The sequence below is a fragment of the Corapipo altera genome, unplaced genomic scaffold, assembly GCF_003945725.1.
Source record: "Corapipo altera isolate COAL_440 unplaced genomic scaffold, ASM394572v1 63, whole genome shotgun sequence".
NCBI lineage: Eukaryota > Metazoa > Chordata > Aves > Passeriformes > Pipridae > Corapipo > Corapipo altera.
In genome coordinates this window covers 4,998,222-5,020,938 of record NW_020884928.1, presented here as the reverse complement: position 1 = coordinate 5,020,938, position 22,717 = coordinate 4,998,222, and the positions used below count along the sequence as shown (strand labels likewise).

The 22,717-nt window shown below is 38.2% G+C and overlaps 1 protein-coding gene across 3 annotated transcripts in view; it reads right to left on the bottom strand.

Annotated features, from left to right (window-relative positions):
• Window positions 1-953: 953 nt before the first annotated feature.
• Window positions 954-22,717, bottom strand: part of FAM171A1 (family with sequence similarity 171 member A1) — an 88,925-nt gene continuing 67,161 nt past the window's right edge. For all 3 annotated transcript variants that reach the window (XM_027658687.1, XM_027658688.1, XM_027658690.1), the window contains 4 exons: window positions 21,978-22,154; window positions 8,294-8,410; window positions 5,691-5,805; window positions 954-5,054 (listed from right to left, as the gene is read on the bottom strand). In XM_027658687.1, coding sequence (XP_027514488.1) covers window positions 3,353-5,054; window positions 5,691-5,805; window positions 8,294-8,410; window positions 21,978-22,154 — 2,111 coding nt within the window. In that variant the 3' untranslated portion in view covers window positions 954-3,352. The remainder of the gene's footprint in view (window positions 5,055-5,690; window positions 5,806-8,293; window positions 8,411-21,977; window positions 22,155-22,717) is intronic.

Genomic DNA, 22,717 nt, shown 5'->3' with positions numbered 1-22,717 from the left:
AACATCTTAGATTACAAATGGGGCAAATTAGATCCTGCTCTGGGGAAAGAACCATTTTTTGTCCCTGTATTTGCAGAGGGTTTAGTATGCTGGTACCCTGACAAAGCACTTAATCAAGTAATAAAAGGTCATTACTGTGATAAGTCAAGGTGGTTTACAGACAGTTTAATAAGCTTTGAGAATCAAGTATTTGTGCAGGAACAAAGTGGGAACTGGGGGACAACCACAAAGTAAATGGACTCTTAATGAGTGCATTGACTCCCAACAGTCCTAACATTTCACAGACTGTGATACAAATGGACTTTGAAGACCTGTTCCTAGTGTTTTTTTAAGACCAACATATTTTCATTATTTTTGTAAGCTCTGTCATTACAAACTCTTGCATTTTTTACCCACTAACACTTCCCATCATAAAATAAGAAAACAATTGCTTTTCTAGATGATCTTCTACATGGACTAAGATCACCTGGAGTTGCTGATGCCAAGACCTAGTCAAGTTATGCTTTATTCTCTCTGTTTGATAAGCTTTATTGTTACTTGCTTCACTGTGCAACTGCAAAATACAAGCAACAAAACTCATTTGTATTTTACCAAGGTATCTTTCAAGGTAAGTTTTTGAAAATTAAAATATGGAGTTTATCACTGGACTTTAAGATTAAGCAAAGCATACAGTGAACACACTCTAATCTCAGCCCATTATCTGATCTGTGTTACTTTGTTCCAGTTACTATGGCTCAGGTGTGTTAGATATATTGAGAAATACATTTCATAAATTATATATTCTGCAAAATCAAACTATGAGGTGGCTGGTGATATTACAACAATTAAAAAGTGCTATTTTAAAGAAAATCTGCAACATACCCACATTGTGTTTGTTCAAATATATTTGCTGTATTAGGACCACAAATCATCAAACCATCAAACTATGTTTTGAACATAAACCCAACACAATAAAAGAAACAAATCACTGCAATTTAATAGCAACAATCTCACTTTACAAGATAGTAACGATGAAAACTTTGCAAAGGAATGTGAAAAAAGTATGTAATTAAAAATGACAGATTTAAGACAACAGAAAGTTGAAAATTAAATAGCACAATAATTCTAGTATGCAGAAATTTTAACCAGAATGTTTACGTAGCATTCTGATTAATAAGTGACACTGTATTACCAGCACTTACTGACATCTGACATATACTATTCCTTTAAAGTAGTATTTTTCTGTTCAGTGACCTGGCACAGACAGACAGTAAGTAACCCAGAGCCCAGAAACAGTTCACAGGTGGTCAGTAGCAAAAAAACAGAGCAGGAAAGGACCTGGAACACACATGATAAGTAAAACATAACTTACTGCTAATATGGTGATGTCAATATTCAATGCACTCCACAAATATTCTAGATTTCTTTTACAATACATACCACTTCCCAACATGAATGAAAGCAAAACAGGTGATATGGCTTTGTGGATGGAGAGGAGCACTGGCCTGGGAACTGGGAATTGTGGTTCAGTTCCTGGCTTGAGATCAGACTCCCAGGTAAGACATACAGTAAGATGAAAATTACAACACACACCTCTAAGAAAACCTTGGAATCCACTGAAAATAAAGCAATGAATCTGAGTTGGGACTTATTATTAAAAATTAAATAGGAACTATATAGCACTTTCTCTAGTCACTTTAGAGATTACTTAATAATTAACTTTATTAAGCATGAGTGCTGCTAATGCTGCATAAAAATAATTAAATGAAACATGACAAATTGAACGTACATGAAGGATTCCACAAAAGTGGAAGTCACATTCTTTTCCTTCTTTGAACCCAATTCATGACAAAGTGAGAAGAGTGCAATAAATGTGAGTACCCACAGGAATCACAGAAAAAAATTGGTCCCATGGAAAGTGCGACTCCACAGAGAATTCTGGTGATAGCAAGATTTCATTTCCAAAGTCTTCAGTGATACTTAAGCAAATCATTAGTATTTATCAAGATATGGAGGATGCTTTTCTGAAAAGGCATCTAAATTTCAGTATGGACCGAAGTTCATGAGAGCTGCAAAAGAAAGTGTGTAAGTCACACAAGCATAAATATGCACGTGAAAAGTAAAATCAAAGTATTTTTCTTATTAAATAACATAAAATAATGTGATAACCACCAACAGAGGAAAAAATCCACAAAGATATTTTTTGCAGTTTATTTTCAATTATAATTTTTGGATAACCAAGCAGCTCTGTATGGAGAAAGCACAGAAGAGTAATTCTGGCACTTTTGGATAGTACATTTTTTCTTTTTCCCAAAATTTTTCTAGACACATTCAGTCCACTTGCTCGGTCTATAGTCCATTTTATATGAGCATGATTAGCTCATATGATTCCAGAGGAAACTAACAATATATACAGTCAATGAAACTATCTTCTTGGCTACTCTGGGCCCTTTAAAATGTCTTCTAAGTCTATCCTGGCTAAACAGAATCCACAATATACATGATAACTACAGAATACACTGTTTTGAAATGAGAAATGCTCAGCACAAAATGGGACTCTTGGCATGCAGCTTAAAATAAAAGGTAGAAGTTCAGAAGTTTATAAAATCTCAAATGGGGTCAATTAAAAGGACTTAGCAAAAGAAGGGACTGTTCATTGTTACTGTAAAAAAGGCACTTTGAGAAAATGGGACCAGAATTGGAGGAATCTTAGTCGACACAAAGTTCAGTTTGGTTTCATAAAAAGGCTTCAATGCTAAGGGATGCTACTCAAGTTTCCTGCAGTTGTACATTAAAATAAATTGCTGAGTAGTTTATAATAAAGGACATAAAATGTTTACAACCAACTTGTAAAATTAAGAAACGCATAGTATAAGCAAAGTATTACTAAAAGCAGCAATGCATAGCCTTTCATTGAGATAATGCACAATTGTGGACACCATGTGTCAAACTTCTGTTTTTAAGATACTTTCAGTAGCATTATCAACATAAAATTGGCCTACAAAAAAAAAGCTTTACCAGCTCCCATTCACAAGGAGATTGAGGTCATAAACCAACCAAAACAATTTGTCAGTATTTTCGACATCCTGGATGACCAATATCAAGTATATGGAATAACAATCACACTCTTTGTTCAGCTATCTCACCGGAGACAGCCGTTAAATCAGAGGAATGATTTTAATTCTTTTCTAACATTTACACAGTAATGCATTGAAGTTCTTTCAAATGTTGCTCACCACAGTTTGTTTTTATCTTTTCTCTCCACAACAAAAAAAACAAAAAGGAAAAACAACAGAAAAAAAAATCAAGCACTTCCACAGAAAGGATATTTGGCAATTTTATACTCCACTGAAGGGTGGATTTTCACAATATCTCACTTTAGATTGAAAGTCATTAGTGGTCTTTCCTCTCGTTTCTGCCAAGGACTCTTCTTATCTTCACCTTGGTCATCTTCCTCATCCTCCTCGTCCTCATCATCATCTTGAACGGATGTTCTGTGTTCAGGACTAGTTAATGGCTCTGGTTTGGTATCCACAGTTCTTGTTTCCTCCTGCAGGCTGGGCAGCTGCACACCACTTCTCTTACTGGTGCCTTCCAGGAGGCATCGGAGAGCATTGTCCTCAGGGCTACAAACTGCTGTTCCACACTCGCTGCCACTTTGGTCCATATCATCCAAGTACACAAGTTGTGTGTAAGCTGTGCTATCTGAAGCCTTCCGCTCTCTCTGCTGGTGCTCCTGCACTGGTGGGTGACTCTGTGGTGCAGACAGATGATCTCCTCTTCCCTTTCGGACAGATTTTGGTTCATTCATGTCAACACCAGAGTCCAAACTGGCATCATTACTCCCATTTCTACCAGCTCTTTGGAGATCGATGTATGAATGTCTAACATGAGCATTTGAACGTCCATCTAGAGAAACAAACCATGCTCGAGGATGAGGCAATGGCTTTCCACCTCCTAATTCCATCAGAGCCTTTTCTGTAAGAAGCTGCACTTCGCTGTTCATTTGAGCCAGGGATGCATCATTAAGTGAGGCAGGAATGGAAATAGATTCAGACATGGAAGCATTTTGCTGACTCCACTCAGCTGCACCTGCATCTTGCAAATGTTGCTGAGATATTGCTTGGGATGCCAGCTGCTGGGGTTGCAGCTGTTGGGGGGGATGTGGGAAAAGCCTTGCATGAGGGTTAGGAAGCTCAGCCTGAAGTCTTTCTATATCAATCTGCTGGTCAGCTGGGACAACCAGAGGCTGGCTAACAAAAGGGTGTTCTCCAGGCAATTTCATGTAATGACCTGGGATGACCAGTGCAGGCAAAACCTTTCTGTAAACACTGTCATTGACTTGGTCAACAGAATTGCAGCAGATTAACTGACCTGGTCGAGGGAAGGATGTGGGTCTTTCAAGGTGATCAACTGAACGAGACATCATACAATCAGTAGGTCTGCAGTCCAGCAGCTCTTTTTCAGGGGCTGAAGGTGTGGGGTATATTTGTTCCTGAATATTGTATTTACTTCCAGTAGCAATATGGTTCATAGATACTTGAATTTCTCTCTCCTGCTTTTCAAACAAAGGCTGAGACAGCATAGCATTGTAACTTCTCCTATACTCATCTTTGATAGGGGACTCATAGCCTTCAGCTGTTTCTGTAGATTTTCTTGCCTTTAAAGGGAAACTATCTGCTGATTTGTGGTAGTCTTTTCTTAGAGACCCACTGGGAGTCAGGTCATCCAAGGAAATTCTGCTCTTGTCTTTCTCCTTGTCAGAGAGCAGTTCCTCTCGGGAGCTAAACTCCTGGGAAGTACTGAAGGAGTGTTTGAGCATAGGTGTATGCATATCTGCTTCTCCACTAGGTGATACCATCTCCATGTGGACAGCACTGATTAATTCCTTTGCCCCTGAGTTTTCCGTGTGTCCATTGCTAGCAACAGACAATCCACCAGGAAATTCTGACTCACGACGTGAAAATATTAAATTTATATGGGACATTGAGGTTGCTTGATCCTTCTTAGAAGTATCCAGTGCTGTTGAAAGTTGCAGTTTCTTATGATGTTGACGTGGTCTTAAACATTTTCTTCTATAAAAGTCAGTAACAAAAGAAGTTACACATTTATGACTGTTATACACAGAAACAAAAGCACTGAGAGTGTCTTAACGGAAGATTTTTAAGCAGTGATTAGTATTAGGGGAATTGAACTTTTATTACATAACCTAACAATTAAAAGCTTATCTCAGCAGCAAAGACAAAATTAAAGAATAACTAATGTCAATTGGGAAATATCTCAAGTACCAATTACAAATTAGAGCAAATGTCTGGAGAAGGCAGATATAAAATCACTCATTAATAGACACTTGCTAATAGAAGTTTAATGTTCATTTTAATATAAGGCTAATATAAAGATCATTTGCAAATGCGTAACAGGTACAATGACAGAGATCTTGAACCTATGCCCATGTTTGATAGGAAGTTACACAGACAACACAGGTACAGATGTGTGTGATTCATTCAACTACCATCCTACCAAAGGCAGGAATTGTACGTAACCAGGAACACAGGAAATTTGATCTCACTATTTCTTTCTTTTCCAAGTTTTGCTTGCTTCCCCCCCTGCCAAAAGTAAAAATGTTTCAATACAAAAGTTTTTTAATTTCATAAGCACAAAAAAGATTGTATTTCTAACATGAACTAAGTAATCAGGATGGTGAATCTTACCTGCAATAATACAAAAGAAGACACAGCAAGACTAGAAGTATGAGAGCCATCCCTCCTAAAATTGCCAAAAGAAACATTGTGTGATAGGTGGTAATGTCGTGTGTTACGACGGGACCTGGAAGGCCAGAAAAGAGAATTTAGAACTGTAACAACCTGCAAACATGAAGAGGAAAAACACTTAAACAAGGAGAGGGACATCTTCCCTTGTTATCAGGGTGCTAAGCAACACTGCCACTCATAGCTCTGGTGCCTACTGAGTAGACCGTCTCTGGAGGAGGGAGCAGGTTGTGGAGAAAGCATGTGCTGGTTTTCATGACTGCAACTTCAACTAGATCATTCTGTGGAAAAGCAGTTAGTTTCAATGGGAGCATGCATCAGTGAATGCTGCCTTCCAGGTCTAATGCTGACACAGTGTGCCAAAGCTCTCACTGCTGGACAAAAGTCATCACAGCATCTTCCATCACTGTAGTGCAAGTAGCAGCACTGTGGGCAACAATTCTATTTAACATCTGTGGTGCTTCACACTGAACAGTACATACAGTGCAGTATGGGATTCGTTGGAAGATGTATTGGTGCTCTAAAGTCTAGGTCAAGCCAAGCCAAGCAGATCTTCAGTAGCTTTAAAACAGGCCACTAGTGAAACAGCATTGTAACTCCAGTTTTAAATAATGCTTAGTAAATGTTCTAACATACAAAGGAATGCACGCATGTGGGCAACATCTGTTCATAATTATGCATGTGTTACCCTGTTGGTTTGTAAAATCCTTATGATGATTTTGAAATAAAGACCCAAATTTTCATCTGCAGGCAAGGACGTAGAGCATCAGCTGGCAGACTAACGTGCACGTATTGTGAAGGACAGCAAACTTGGCCAACTTGAAGGTTCTAGGTCATGAGGTTTGCAAAACCTCATCTGTGGATCTTGAGTGGTCTGTAGAGCCACTGCTAGGAACACAAAGCTAATTTTTGCCCATTTTTTGAGATATGAAATCAAATAGATTCAATTAGAAGATAAAATATGCAAAAATACATCAACTCCTTAAAAATATCATAAATTATATTGCATTTGGGAAATCTAAATATTTATACACTCTGTCCCACTACCACCTTTACATAATTGATTGTTACTGTTGCTTCAGGACATTAAGCAAAAAGAAGATGAGATAAATCACTTGAATTTTTCATGAAAATGTTGTTTCCATTGCAAAAAAGTTTTAGGAACCCAGATCTAGCCCTCAGAAAGAAGAAAAAGTAAAATAAAAACAGAAATTCTTCCAAACAAGTTAAACTGCACGGATAAATAAGCCTTCTCCTGTTAAGAGTTACAGGCCTTGTAACCTTAGAGTTACAAGCACAATTTCATGACTAGTGTAACTTCCTTGCAATCTGGGACAGAGCTGTACTGGGAAATGTTTGGCTCAGAGTAGTTCCTTTTTCTTAAAGTATGATTATTTCATAAAATTCCATTAAATGCAATATGATAGCTTATTCAGATCTGCACCTATCTCTAAACTCTTTTCAGCAATGAATCAGATGAATATTCCAGCAGCTTCATTTAATAGAACCTCAAATAAAAAGCTTGCATGTTATGAAACAACTTCATGGCCTATATGAGTAGACTTTAAAACCTGTCCTCATGTAAGAGTTTGTTTTGTTGGTTAGATATAGTTTACTTTGCTTGCATAGCCAGGGCAAGAATGTTTTCATTTCTACTGGATTAGGTTTTCAGCCAGAAAACCTAAAAAAGAAAATCTGTAAGAGGAGGAGTTTTGTTTTGGTTTTTGGTTTTTTTGTGTTTTTTTTAATTTATTGGCTCTTTTATACACAGAGGTATCTCAGATTATTGGTGGCTGAAGAACTACTACCAAGAAATCTAGGCAGCCACAGAGAGAAAAAAAGAAAGAGCAAGCTGCAACATTAATAATCTCCACGGGCACAGAAGCACATGTAATTAATGCCTAGTTCAAAGCCATTTTCTACAGTTATGCCAAGAGACTTGCAGATGGCAACTGGTCAGTTCATCTTCTAATGCCACTCTAATACACTTCCTAGAACTTCTACACTAAGTTTTTAATGGTGTAAACTTATCAGTCACTGAGATGACACAAAGCATACGTCAGGGCAAAATGGGCATCTTTAGTGCAAAAGGAAAAAATTGACAATCAATCAATCAAACCATTAGTAAACGTCTAACCCAGGATGATGTTGGTTTTAGGTGAATCCGTATCTCTGTGAGCTTCTGTGCAGAAACTTCACAGCACCTGTTTTTCTAGATGCTGCTGTAACACCAATACATTGATGCTGTAACTCCCCTCATTTTCTAGCAATGGCTCTACCAGGCAATGGTGACATAAATGCATCAAAGAAGGAACACTTTCAAAAGTTCCCCATTGAAATGACTCAGATATTTTGACCACAAGGCTTGCCCCCCCCAATCCCATAAAGATTTTAGCCTGTTACTTTTGGATTTCTGTTTTCTAATAATCCATTATTGATCAAGCTGTGGCATCTCAGATGAGGTCATTCTGAAAAATATAAATATTATATGTGAATAAATAATTACTCAGTGCTGCAAGTATCAGTAAAATTCAATTCCATCTTACCTGGGATAGTAGGTGACATAGCTGCAACCCAATAGCCCAGCTGAGGTGCAATGTAAGTCCAAGTCAACTGATTTCCTTCTTGTTGTACAATGCCCAAACTACTCTTCAGCCATGTCCCTATAAATGCAAAGGTTGTAGGAAGATGTTACAGGTATACTTACACATTCCTATTTTCAAAAGTGGAAAAGCAAGAGGTAACAAAAGCTGTCAATAAGCTGTAGGGATTATGTGTGTTGCTGTGAAGTGCAATTGTGCCTTCTGGTCACCGGCATTTGAGAGCTCCCACAAGTAAGTCATCCTCCAGGCCTTCACGGTAGCAAAAAAACCCCAAACAAAACCATTTAAGAATAAATAAAACTAATAAATTTTCAAAAACTGCTAAAAGAAAATATTTATTGTCATATTAGATTCCTCTATTTTTGAAGAAGCATATTCCTGAAGCTGATTATATATAGACAACCCACTTAACACGGTATTTCAAGAGACATCGCATCTCCCAGACCACACGTGAGTTCTGCATACCACCCTTCTACCAGCTCTGGCTGTCAACTTCTAGAAGACAGAAGGAAAACATTTCCTAAAAATGTTAGTTTTCGTATACAGAAAACAAGCTTATGACTGTTACTTCTAATGACTGTAGAATTACACTGCACCATCACTTTGATTCAACTCCATTAGCCATTCAGAATGCGTGTAGTACCCCCAGGAACACTGACTGGTAACAGATGATGAGTTTTTTAAAATATGTTTCTTAAAGGAAATGAATTTAGAATTATCAAATGATAATTTCAAGATAAATAAGACTAAAAATTTTAAAGCAATGTGTTTAAATTCATGTAGTACTCTTAAGTAGTCCAGATTGACAATCTGCACTAGTTGAGAGCTGCTCTACTTCCTGAAGATTAATTTTATTGCAAGAATTGGGGTATGAAAAAAACTTTACAACTGAATCAGCTGAATACCTTTTTGTAATTCATTAAGACCCCTGATTCTGGGCCTGTAGGAGAAAAAAATCATCTTAGTTTCTGATGTATTAAGTGTCCAGAATAGCTTGTAGACTGCTCCCATATTTGCTCTCTTTGAAAGAAACACAGAATTGCTGGCTTGGACACTGAGAGCAATCACTGAGAAGCCACCCCAGGTGCCAGGCAGCACTTCCCAAAGCTGCAGTCCTGGCTTGGCACCTCCAGTGGGTGCCGTAACAGAGGGCATGACGTCCTTAAGGAGGTTCTTCACACACTTTGGTGGCCACTACCAGTATGCTGACCTGTGCAGCACAGCTCTCTATTTCTGTGTGGGGGGAGGAGGGGCAGAATGCTGTATTTCCCTTACTCACTTCAAATGCTCACTTGAAAGGTAAGCTGCATCATGTACTTGTGACTCTCTTTCCTTTAAATAAGTCTCCTGCATGTACTTCCCGAAATGGTGCTTTTCATCAGACAACACTCAGGACTAAGCAGCAGAATTTGTGGATTACAGTCATCTGAACACTTAGCAGTGAGTACGGAACACAGTACAGTGAGTGCAGAAGAGATGCTGCAGTTGTGTTTGTTTTTCTTAATACCACCAAGACCCTGATAATTTCTTCTGTGTTCCTTAGATTATCCATCTGTGCCAACCCTGAACATAAGAGAATGGCTTTTCTGAGTATTTATTTCTTCCCTGCTACTGATCTTTCCTATGTAAGACCACCATCTTAGGCTAATAATAAACCCACCTTAATAGAGTGAAAGGTTTAGAAAAATACATGGTTGAGAGGATTTCTAGATCTAGGTGACTACTATTGCCAGACAGTGACGGTATTTGCAACCAAACTGAATTTGTTGTGGGCAACAGGGGAAAGGAATTTTCAGTTTTCCAAGTATCATTTCTAGTTTGTATAGGGTAGCAATAATCTGTTATTTCATAAAGAAATTCACACAGGACAATTAATTTTAATTCACAGTACCAAAAGTACAGAAATCTGTGTAGACAGATTTGCACATGTGGCATCTGAAACTGTTGTAGCAGAACACCTTGATGTATCCACGAGTTTACCTCTTTTAGGGAAACATTTTCAGGAGGAATAGAATGGAATTGTCCACAGTTATGTGTGAAGTTTCTGGAAAAACTAGGAAACGTAGACTTCTTTTTCTCCACTAATGTGGCTGCTAACCCATCAGATTTTCTATCCATGCAGTTTTGGGGAAGACGTCATTCTAATAGCCCTGAACCACAAGGTGAAAAGTAACCCTTAGGGTTAAAAATTGCATATACCTTGTATCTAAAATGCCATTTGGTAAAAATTCTGTAACCTTGAACCTTGTAATTATTTTTTTTCTGCAAGATTCAGACAATGAGAATATGCAAATACACAATGATGAGCTATTCAAATACACAACGATGTGCAACAAAACTTCAACAGAGGTATAAAGTGCTGATTAAAAAAAAAAAGAATGGAAGGACCTGGGTGATGAATTCATCATGTTTCCTATACTTTTCTTACCATCTCTAAGCCCTTTAAATTCACACACAGGCAGAACACAGACATATGTAATTTAGCAAAGTTCATTATCTTTGTTGCCTATTTTTACAGCTACCTCCTTGAACAGAAGCTATTACTGATTCCCTCACTAGGGGGAACTTGTGTCCAGCATGCCTTATCCACATTATACTGCATTCCAAAGAACACAGTCCTCCTGATGCCTCCTTAAAAGCCTTTTGCTCAGGAATACTCTGCTTGCATAATGCAGTGATCAAGAAGCTAACAGAGGCTGCACTCATCGCTTAGAGCAAAGCTCTGCTGCCATCCTGCCAAACAAGCAGCAGCTGAGATTGCTCATATTTTAGCAACGGCAGGAATCCCTGTATTTGCAATGGAAGTAAACAATAGTCCACTGCACAAGGTCAGTCAGGTTTCATGCTTGTCTTCTGCTCACTTGGGTCACCCGTTTCTGCTAACCAGTGAACACACAGAAGGCAAGTACTGGTCTGTATAAACTAGGGAAAAATGTAAATTCCCTCCCTCTGTTATGAATCTCTCAGTGAAGAATTTAAAAAGCATAGCACATATAGCTAATATCGGTCATCTTTAAACAAAAGTGATGAAGTTTTTGTTGACCATACCCTACCAATTAGTATATGATGACAGAAAATAATTACTTTTCAACTGGCACTGTCCCACATTCCTTCCTCAGGACAACACCAAGTGTGGCTTCCTGGGAACGACGAGTTCTCATCATCTCCCTTTTTTAATATTTTCCTGGTCCAATACTTCAGTGCTAAATTCTCCTCTTAAACTTTCACCATCTCTTACCAATAGTCCACTAATAAAACAGAGCATCCTCCCTGATGCTCTGAATGAGAGCATCATTTAGATGAAGAGAATAAAGAACTTCATCCTTCACAACAGCAGTGACAAAACATGCTTGAGTGGAAACAGTTGAAGCACAAAGTCCTGTATTGTTTCTTTTGTGATCAAATAGCTGAAAGCCAACCTAGTATTACTGGACAGAACTGACATGCTTCCAGTATCCTGCAAATCCATCAGAGCGTTTCCAGGTCTCTCTCATATTACATCCTTTATAGGTTCTAATATCCCGGTTGCTTTTCAAGTATCATTAAACAAGGAGTGCTCTTGTAGCTCCCTACATGCAATGCCTTGCTGTAATGACTAATGTTGGATCTTCTACCAAGCAAAACCCAATTGCATGGTACTGACCGTGCTCCCAGCATTTCAAGCTGCCTTAAGTGACCAAGAGTTCATTGCTGTGCAGCCTTGAGAAGGAGTTCCCTATCCTATTCCAGATTCTTCCTTGGAGTGGGAAACAAGATGTTTTCCTGTTCTAAAAATGAAGCTAATTATCCTGCGTCCTCATATACTTGCTGCTGTAAGCAAGGGAGGAGACTGAGGGGCAGCGAGTAAAGAACTTTGTCCGTTTTTCTGTCCTTTCCTATGCAGTAGCCTGCAAACGGAAGAAGGGCAAGCAGCATTCATTGTTCTCTGTGTGGTCAGGATTACAACTGCAGGAGAACTAACCAGGACGATTTAGGAGGGAAGAGAGGTCTTACCATCCTGCATGGCTGTGTTATAATAATTTAATTTGTTATTCTCCAAATATCCTATAACATCTACTTTATCCCCCAACCAAGTCAGCACAACCAACAAGTCTCACTGCTTATTAAATTTTACATTTGATGTGCAATAACTGTTAAGTAACAAACAGTATAGGATTATATTAAAAAAAAAAAACAAACCAGTAAAAATAGCTGAATGTAATGGAACTGATAATTTTTGTTTAAGATTCTGCAGTTCCAAAGAAAACTTGTTAATGCATCTTTGGAGCAGAAACAGCAAGCCCAGTAAGCACTGCATGATTTGGTCCAATTCACCATTAATCCTTAAAGACTGTCTGGTGCTTCATGGAAAACTTCTATATATAGAGACATTTTTGCTTATAGATCATTTTTACATTTCTCTTCCTCTTTTTCCTCTATTACTGCTGAGTTTAGCCAACATGCTGATCCAAGATTCAAGTCAGAGGAGCTGTCTCCTGGCTCTCACTAATGGCAGGGGGAGAACCTAGAAGTTTAACACCTTCCTCACCAAAATGATATTGCCTGTTACTAGCTTTTTAGAATAAATGGTGTAATTTAACAAATTTATTCTTCATTTCTTCTTAAAAGTTTATAACACATCTACCCATCACTCCTTTGTATATGGAACTTAAAGCAAGGTAAGAGAACACTGCAAAGAATATAAAAATCAGAGTATTTTAAAGATACACAAATCAAAAAACAATCAGATAAAGAAAGCTGAGCTCCATCTGGCTGCAAAAATATCAGAAACAAGTCCAAGATTTCAGCAGAGCAGGAAAAATAAATTCTGCTAGAGAGAAGCATCTTAATACTTTGCAGTAACTTTGATACTGATGAACACATTTATTTATCTCTGGAAGCTTTTAGGACTTGCCAGTGGAGACAAGGAGGGGTTATCATGAGTAAATTTAACAGCAAAAGGTTTGCACATTAAATCTCCATTTCAACACACATTCTGCATTAAAAATGCCTTTTTGTAATTTAATTTAATTTAATTTACTTCTGAATCAGACTGAAAAATGGCACTTTCAGCAAGGAGAGTGCCAGATGGGCAGCTATTGCAGAGAAGCCATTACAGAACAGCTATTCTAGACCATTTCCCTGCACAATCAGGTCACTGCACGTACGGCTGGTCTGCCCAGAAAATAGATGTCCTGTTGTCTTCAAAGACACCAACTATTCAATGTGACAGCTTGCTGGAACCAGGCAGCATGAATGGATCTGCTTGTGTGTTCTAGATACAGGATGCCTCTGAGTAAGACATTGCTTCCATATTTTAGAGGTAGACCTTATGATTTTAAATTAATCTGTAGTGAAATCCAGGGACTCGTACGTCTCTCTGGCTTCCATGTGTGTGACTGTGCATGCTGACAATCCCACGCTGCTCCAGCTCAAGCAAATGGCAAAATTCCTACTGGCCTATGTGAGGCAGGACCACGCTTTGTCCAGGCAGGGCTCCCACACCAGGCCATCTCCTCTAGAGAGAGATGCCTATGACTCTTGTTACAGTCAAGAAGAAAGGAGACAAACTCCCCTCTTCTTGTCTTCTGGTTGTGAGGGGAGTTTGCTTGCTGGCATCTCAGCACAGAGCTTGGATCTCTGGGAAGATATATAATGATGATTACTTCAGGTTTAACTTCCCAAGCTGACCATTCCAGAGCCTCCTAGATCTGCAGGGACTTCTGCTGATTTTGACTGTGTATTCTTTCTATCACTGATCAAAACAGTTCTGGTAAATGGCTGTCAGAGGAATGTGTTGTAGCCAGCAGCTTCCCCTAAGGAGAGTCATAAAGCCTAAATATTGCTAGTGTTTAAATATATGGTAGCTATGGTGGTTTATTTCCATAAATTACTTATAGATGTGAATTTTTGGTAGAAAACTCTCCCACTGATCAAATACTGTTTGCTTTTTATGTTGTTTCTTTAAACTAGCAGTAGGATCATCCAATCCCACTGAAGCAGGGAACCAAAACTGTGCTATTTACAACATGAATTATTTTCACCCAATATGTTTGACAAATAAGAGGATTTAATTAGTCAGAGAGCAAATTAAACATAATCCCATTATACGAATTTATTTTTATTCACAAGATTATCTTCCCTGGACAAAAGAGCTTTGGAAAGAAAAGAAAGATACTTTTAAGTGTACTACTAAATAGCATAGATGTTTTAAATAAATATTCCTTAATGAGAAGTGCTTTTCCTTCAGCATTGATCTCTTCTGTGATGTCTATGATGTCTTGTAAGACTGCCCTGATTAGGCAGATTCATAGTTAAATGGAGATATAGGTGTCAAAAGGAATGAAGCAGGTTGTTATCAGACAGTGTGGGACAGCAAAGGAGATTCAAAACATACTAACAGTGCTTCGAGAAGTAATTGATTTAGACACTTCAAATGGCAGTGTTATTATGAAGAGTTAATCAAGGGCAAGTTTGTGAAAATAACTTCCTAAAGCATGTTCTGACATACATAAATTGTAGCTTTTCATTCCACCAGTTGAAAGCTGCTTATCAGATTTCTTCTTCCAACCAAAAATCACCTCTAATCTGCATCAGCAGGGGAAGTTTTACTACAGAAGGATGAGATTTTTGGTTTTATTTCTATTCATTTTCTAAAAAGCTAAAAGCCACTGAAATTGAAGTTGAAAAATTCCTTCTTGAATATTGGTAGAGCTTATTGTCCTCCTCACCTTCCCCTCTATACACACGGGTTTAAAAATTCATAGTATTTAAGTCACTATTATAATCTTGTTTTTGGGGTTGCTAGGCGATATAAAAAAATAAACATCCTTGCTCTGAGCCCATACTTTCATTACTATTCTACTCTTCCCGAATTTGTTACACAAGCCTTTCAGGGCTAAATTCTGCTCTTTTTCTAGTAGCACCATTACTATTTGGTGTACTATAAGGTAAATGCTTTTATCATCATACCTTGAAGATTTTGGCAAGGAAATCTGATGGTTTGATTTACTGCTCATGTCTGAGAAGCTCTGTGGGTTTTGCCATCTTTTCTCATTTTTCCCCTTAAAATCACCTGTCAAGTGTTTAACAAAAGAACACAATAGTTTTCAATATTTAATAATCTTACATTTGGGCAGAAGGCAGGGCATGCTGTCCACAGAACTGTTTGCATTGCTTTGGTCCTCTCAGTATTTCCTTCCAGCATGCCAGAACAGAAGAGACTTATTAAAGAAAATTAATTCCATACATAATTACTGGTTAACAATTGTATCTCAAAAGGAAAAGCTTAGTTATGCTTGCTGCACCACCATCCCTCATTACTGGTATACGTGAAAGACACTGCCTTCAAAATTTGCTTTACCACATTATTAATCACATTCAGTCAGTTACTGACAAGGTTATTAGAACAAGTAATAAATAGAAGCACAAAGCAATTCAAAACACTGCATGCCTTTTCCTTCCTTCAGCCTCACATCACACTCACATTCAGTTTCTATTTTTCAAACTGGAAGTGGAAGCAGACACATAATGGGGTTTGATCTAACATCACAAGGCTGCAGAGGAAGGTTGTCCCAGGTCCTCCTCAGCCTCTTCCAGCTCCTCCCAGACACTTCCCACTCCTGCTCTATGCACTCCTGCTTGGATTTCCACCAATGTCTAGATCCTCTTCAAATTCTGTAACTGCACAAGCACAGATGTCTTTTCTCCACTTCGGAAGTTTTGTTGTCCACCTCTTCCCATCTTCTGCTCCATGGCTTCTGTAGGTGGAGCTACAGGGTCATGTACATGATACAACACATAGCATGAAAACCTGCTCCCAGAAGCCATGGGATTTCTTTCCAGTTTTATTTCCTGTATTGACTACATATTAGTAGATTATTTGCACATATCATCACTACACTTTGGCACCAACCTGATTCCTTCAATGTCCCCTTAAGCTCCACCATCATGCCATACCACGTCTGCTTTGCCATAAATGCAACTCAGATGGTGTATGGGGTGGGGAGGGGATTAAACAACCCATTCACATCACTTTCACATGTGTAAGCCACAACATCCATTTTAAAAACACACATATTAATAAATAAACACAACTGTCTCCTATGATCCTCTCCAGAGCAACCATGATAGTGAAAACATACCTCAGGGAGCTACACTGTGAAGGACTGGAGGAAGAGCTTCTTTTCCTTTCAATGATGAGGTCTGTCTAATACTGTGCAATTATAACTGCACTTATTATGTAGACATCATACATGGTAAAAAGCTGGGTTTGGTAGCTGCAATTTCTATGGCAACACACAAAATATGAAATTCTTTGAGAGCAGTTAGTTATGAATTTGTATTCCTTAGTGTATTTAGTCTTAAAGAATAATTTAACCTTCACAGCTGAGATAAAAAAGGAAGTCAAAATCAAATTGTCAAGGAATTTGTAAACTACAGAAATAGTGGAACTATGAGCTTTTGTCGTTTTCTTCTTGCAATTGCAAACAAATCTCCATATTACCAGTGAATCTGGTCTAGACCCATGTGTTCTGGAGCTGATTATACGAAAATCAAGCTTTTGGGGGTGAGGAATGTGATTTCCTAAGCACGTCCATTTCTTACACATAGAAAACCCAATGAAACCCATGGAGAAGTGCATGAAGTCCCAGGCAGTGTGTGCAGCTGCCTGCAATCCAGATTCAGGCCATCTATCCAAGTTCAGGGGCTCACACTCAGTGTCAGATCAAGAGATGGACTGAGAACGTTTCTGTTAAACGATTATTTTCTGTCTCATGCAGGGTACGAATGTGGTGGCAATCAGAAGTTAATTACATTCACAACAAAAAGAAACACATTTTATTTTTAAACTGTAAGTCAATCTTTAAGTGGGTGGATTATTGTTGCTACCACATGGGAAGCTTAAATCAGAGAATTTTACAAATCAACTTATTTGCAAGCAATGTGCAGTGAACTAGACAGGTAGATGTACAGTAATCCTCTTACATTCTCTGCCTGACAGTAGCTGTCGCTCTCTCCCTATAAACACTATGAACAAAAAACAAGCATCCTGTCACCTCCATGAAATACAGGAAAACCATACTGCAGCCAAGTTTAAGTAGGCACCGATCCTGTTTATACATAAGTATATCCTCATGACTTCTTTTGAGCACAGAAAACATTATCTTCATTTTGCTGAGGAAGGAACATCAGGAAATTCTGACTACAAAAATCAATGGAAATTTTACCAGTGAAGGCAGGACGTCAACTAGAAAAAGCAAGTACCGGGTTTTTAAATGTATTTAGAACTCTATTATGGCATTAAATGCAGTCAGAAAGCACTGACCAAGAACAGCAGAGTACATAAAGTATTGTGTTTCATAAAGCTATAAAGAGTTTCCCAAGATACTCATCTCCATATTCTGCCACCACTTTACAATAACACATGGTTGAAATTTCAGGCACTGGGGAAACATTCTCTTCAAGACAGCTAGTCATTTAAAGACAACAAGGTCATGTCAAAGATGTACACCAAGTGCTTGGGGAGAATAACAGAAGAACAGTATTCTGAACTTCATTTACATGTAGTGTGCAAGAAATAACACGTTTTAGGGAAGATGAACAAAAAAGTGGAGGTTTGACCCCTTCCCTACAGAGTCCTTTGGCACACAAAGCTGAAAACAGTGTTCAGAATATTTTCCTGTTATTTGGTGGGATTAATAAACTAGCAGCTGCATCATATTAATAAATCACATTTCTGTAGTATGCACTTTGGAATATTTGGTAATATTTTGAAGTCCTACATACAGCTCCAATTGTGGAGCTAAAGGTCTAGGTGCCTCCATCCTCCATACCACACACAGTATGAAACTGAGGACTTAAAATGGAGAATAGATTTTCGCTCATTGAATCCAATGAAAACCAGACACCTTAACATCAAAAAGACCCAAAAAAACTTTTAAATGGGGACTGCGGAGAATAGAGCTGAGCAAATGCTGTGTTATTCAGTCCAGCTGGTGGGAGCTGGAGATGACACATGAGGTACAAAGTTTCATTTCTACTGGGATCTGTGGTATTTATTTCTGACTGAAGAGGACAAGGCTAGAAAGAAGTCTTGAACAGAAATTTGGTGTCCAAGAACAGAGAGATTAATTATATTGCTGTAAATCCTACTGACATCAAGGCAAACATACAGAGAAGAAGTCATGATCCCAACCATCTGTTTATGGATAAAGGGAAGAAAGGTTTTCAGCCCCCTTTAGATTTTGAGAAAAACAAGACAGCACTTGGCGGGAAAAAAAACCCAAAACCCTAGAAAACCTCACAAAGCAATCCTGATTATAGAAATGAAAATCCATTTCTCTAAGTTCAAACCTTTAAGTGTGTACTATGAAATAAAACCACTCTCCCACAGTAGTGTGAAACACAAGAGACATGGTATGTCAACAGCATGGAATGATTAAATTGCATTTTAGCATATATGTCTCTATAACATCAAAGTGTCTGTGTTTACTATTACCATCACTAAGAAATGCTGCAGAAAACTGTGGTGCACCAACACAAGAACGAGGTTAGATTTACCCTTAACAAGGTTCATTTACCCTTAAAACATCTCCAGGGCATTGACAGCTGATCTTCATTTTATTAACTATTCCAAAAGATATTACTGCTTTAATTTAATTTGCTTGCTGTGCACATAAGGCAGTAAGTTTGTTTCGTAATGAAAAATCTCATTTGGAACATTATAAAATAGATGCAGCAGATTGTCTTATTTTGATGTCAGGCTATATTTTCTGTCTGTGTGTTTCATCAGTGTGAGTGGAGCCACTCTCAGCTCTAAGCAGACTATGCTGCTTCTCCCCCTTCTCTCCCAAGGACAGAAACCACGGTCATGAAAATACAGATTGTTTATAGTAAACATCCTAGAAAGCCACTAGTTATTTTTGGCAGCCATCATATGCCTCACTTTTGTAGAAACTATAAAAATCTCTGCACTTCCAATCAGATGCCTCTGGGTTCATATCAGTACATCATGAGGTCAGCAAAACATATGAGATTTTAAGGACTAAAATGTATTTGCAGCATTTCTGTCCCTTCTCCACTCCCTCTAAAGTGAAAAATATTTCTGCTTTTTAGAGCAGAAATTGTTCTTCATGCAGTAATGATGACAAGCACATGGTTTCTAAACAAAAACAATGGCTTGCACGAACAAGCACCCACTGTACTGCTAATACATGAGAGAGAAGCACTGTGTTAGTGCCTGGTAATACAGTCATAGTTTTCCATCTCTGGCATTTACTCAATGTTCAGATACAAGTGTGAAAATTTAAGCCACTGAAAATATATTGAGAGACCTCAATATAACTAGCACGGAAAAAAGTAGCCCTGAAATGAAAGACAAAATCAGAATAATAAGGTTAGAGGTCCTATCCTGACAAGGCACAGATCTGATGATGCAAATGGGTTACAACAACTTACTTGCCAGTTAAGGATTTCTCCAGCATGGAGCCATCCCAGTCATTATCTATCCTCCTCCTTTCACATCCAAGCACATCAGGGTGGGGAATGACAGAACCCCACCATGTTCATGCTACACATGGCTACTTTGACAGCCCTTAGGGTGCTAATGTAGCCTGCACAAGATAGTGTGGCTGGTATATTTATTAAATTAGGCTACTCTAATTTAAAGTGGTTGGGAAGTGGCTAAAATTCTACTAGAACTGGCATGCTGCAGTCAGGGCTTAAAATGCATCTTTGTTCAACATTTCTGGTTGCACAGAAAGATGCTTACTTCAGCTGAAGCATGAGCTGGAGCCAAAGCATAAGGCCTTCAATATCTTCCTCTCCACAGCTTTGTGAAGCTAAGTGTCCTGACAAAGATTTTGTTTAGCAGTCCTCATGCCTTCTCCTTCCAAAAACACAAGTAGTCTAGTAGTTTGTCATGAATCAAATAAGGCTGGACTTGTCTCAAGATTGGGAGCCTCAGCCTGCAACATCAACTAAGCTGTATTGATCTATACTAATATATACTGTACACAATAGGATAACTAGCTCTTTATAGACAAAAGTAAAAATCATATTCCATACTAAGAAAGAGCTTTTGTGGCCTCACTGCAGGGGCATGGAAATTTGGCCATAAATGAGAAAGTTCCATGATCAAAATCAGAACCATTTTACGAGCAATAAGTAACCAGCAATAAGGCAGGCTGAACCTCTAGAGCTGACAGGAAGGATTGGGGAAGGACTGCTTCTTCTGGGGAAAGTAAATGTGAGTCAGTCTTCCTTGTCTTTTTTTGAACAAGGGAAAACAAAATGGTTTCTAGAATCACAAATCAAAATCAGTTTCAGGAAGAATGTAGCGAAACTTGCTGTCAGGACAGAACAAAAGTGTAATTTTCACAGTTAAGGGAACCTCAAATCCATTCACTGCACTCTTTTTCTACTATTCCATTTTAAATAATATTCAAATTTACTTTTCATTAAATCCTGCTGCTTTACTCTATAATATAGCCAGCTTCTGACAAAAGATTCATAGGCATACATCACCTTTTACAGCAAACAGAGGGAGGAAGGAAGCAAAAACACTATTTTCCCCTTCACCTCTCTCTTCCTCCCTTTCTCCAACATGCTGCTTTCGTGCTTATTGCTCTGCTTCTGGATGTGATCATCAACCGGCTCAAAACACTTGCCTTACAGGGACAAAGCCCAGCAATTGTCTATACAGATCCATATTTCTGGCTCCTTTTTCTTCCTATCTTCCTGACTCACAGCATTTACCTTTCTCACCTTCCACTCTTCTTTTTCTTAACAATCCTCTGGTATATATTTCAAAAAACATAGTGCAACAACTGAAGGTGGATCACCAGGACAAACTTATGCACTCCTTAATCCTTTAAACTTTGAAGCTGTAAAGGCCAGCACAGTATACCAGCAAGCAACAAAATAAAGAAAATAAATTAAAAAAAGATAGCCTAACTACAAATTTCTGGGAAAACTCCTGCTCACAATGACAAACAATATTCTGCAATATAAAGAACAGTGCATTTTACAGATTTTATTGATTAGTCATTCTGTCCTTTCAAAATATTTAATGAATTTTCTTCCTGCTTTTTTTCTTTTTAAAAATTCTTTTATTTACATTTAAATTTTTTTTAAATTTATTTACATGTACTTTCCTTGATAGTATTAGTCAATCTCAAAGTGATTTACAAAAGAAGTCAGTACTATGTTTCCTATCTGACAGGCAGGAAACGGAACTCAAACAAGAGAGGGACCCAAGGTCAGATAGCTGGCTGCTGACAAAGATAAGGCAAGTTTCCATTTCTCCGGACTTCCAATTCAATGCCATAGTGAATACATCTCTCTGCTTCTCAGTCTGTGGGTGAAATCCAGTTCTCTCAAGATAGTTTTTAAATAAAATATTTAATAATTGCAAAATGGTGCATTTACAAAAAAAATTTGTCTAAAAGTGGCACACAATGCTAGTCAAGTATATTTGCATATATATTACTTGATAAGAAAAACTCAATCTTCGCTTCGTTTAGACAGAAAACTGGTTTCCTTACACTCCAGTGAAGACCTTATTATATTAACATAATAAATGCAGTGAGACACCAGATTCAGTGAAGTGAAGCCATCTAGGGAACCACAATGAGATGTTACCTACCAAATTTTTGGTCAAACCTCCATGCTGGGACGTGTGCATTGTGTTTCAAGTTGCTGTTTGCTGGCAGAGGCACTGTTACATAGATGGGGCCATTCACAGGGATGGGGGTCCCATCGCTGCCGAGGAGATGAACGCTGACGGCAGTGACAGGGGTGAGGTCATACCTAGTGCTGTTTCCTACCAAGAGAGGGAATGAACACTGTGACTACAGAAGGTACCAGAATTTAAGATACACCCATGTGGTTCAACACCGCAGGAGTGCATCAACACAATTCTCAAGGGATGGTAGCAGCAATCCTCCCTGCCTTACAGAAAAAAAAACCCCAACCAACCAACCAAGCAACAAACAACCCTCCCCCTGCCAAAAAAACCCCAAATCACAAACTCCAAGAAAGATGTATATGGGTCTGTTTTTCACTTAATTTTGGAAAAAATCTAAAGACAAGAAAACTACAATGTAAAAATCTCCTGCATATATTTTCTCCTCTTAATTAATCCTAAATAAATCTGTATGAGTATCACAACCGTAATCACAACAAAACCAAATTATTTTACAAGTCTTTATTATAGCCTTACATGCATATATCATAAATAACAAACACCTAAATAAACAGCGGCACTGGAAGAATAATCAGTCACGTGTTTAAGAATGACAGGCTGTGTTTCCTTTGGCCTTTCACTGCAAAGAACTTAAATGGATTATTAGGATATACAGTGTTATCTATGTAAGACTATAATTA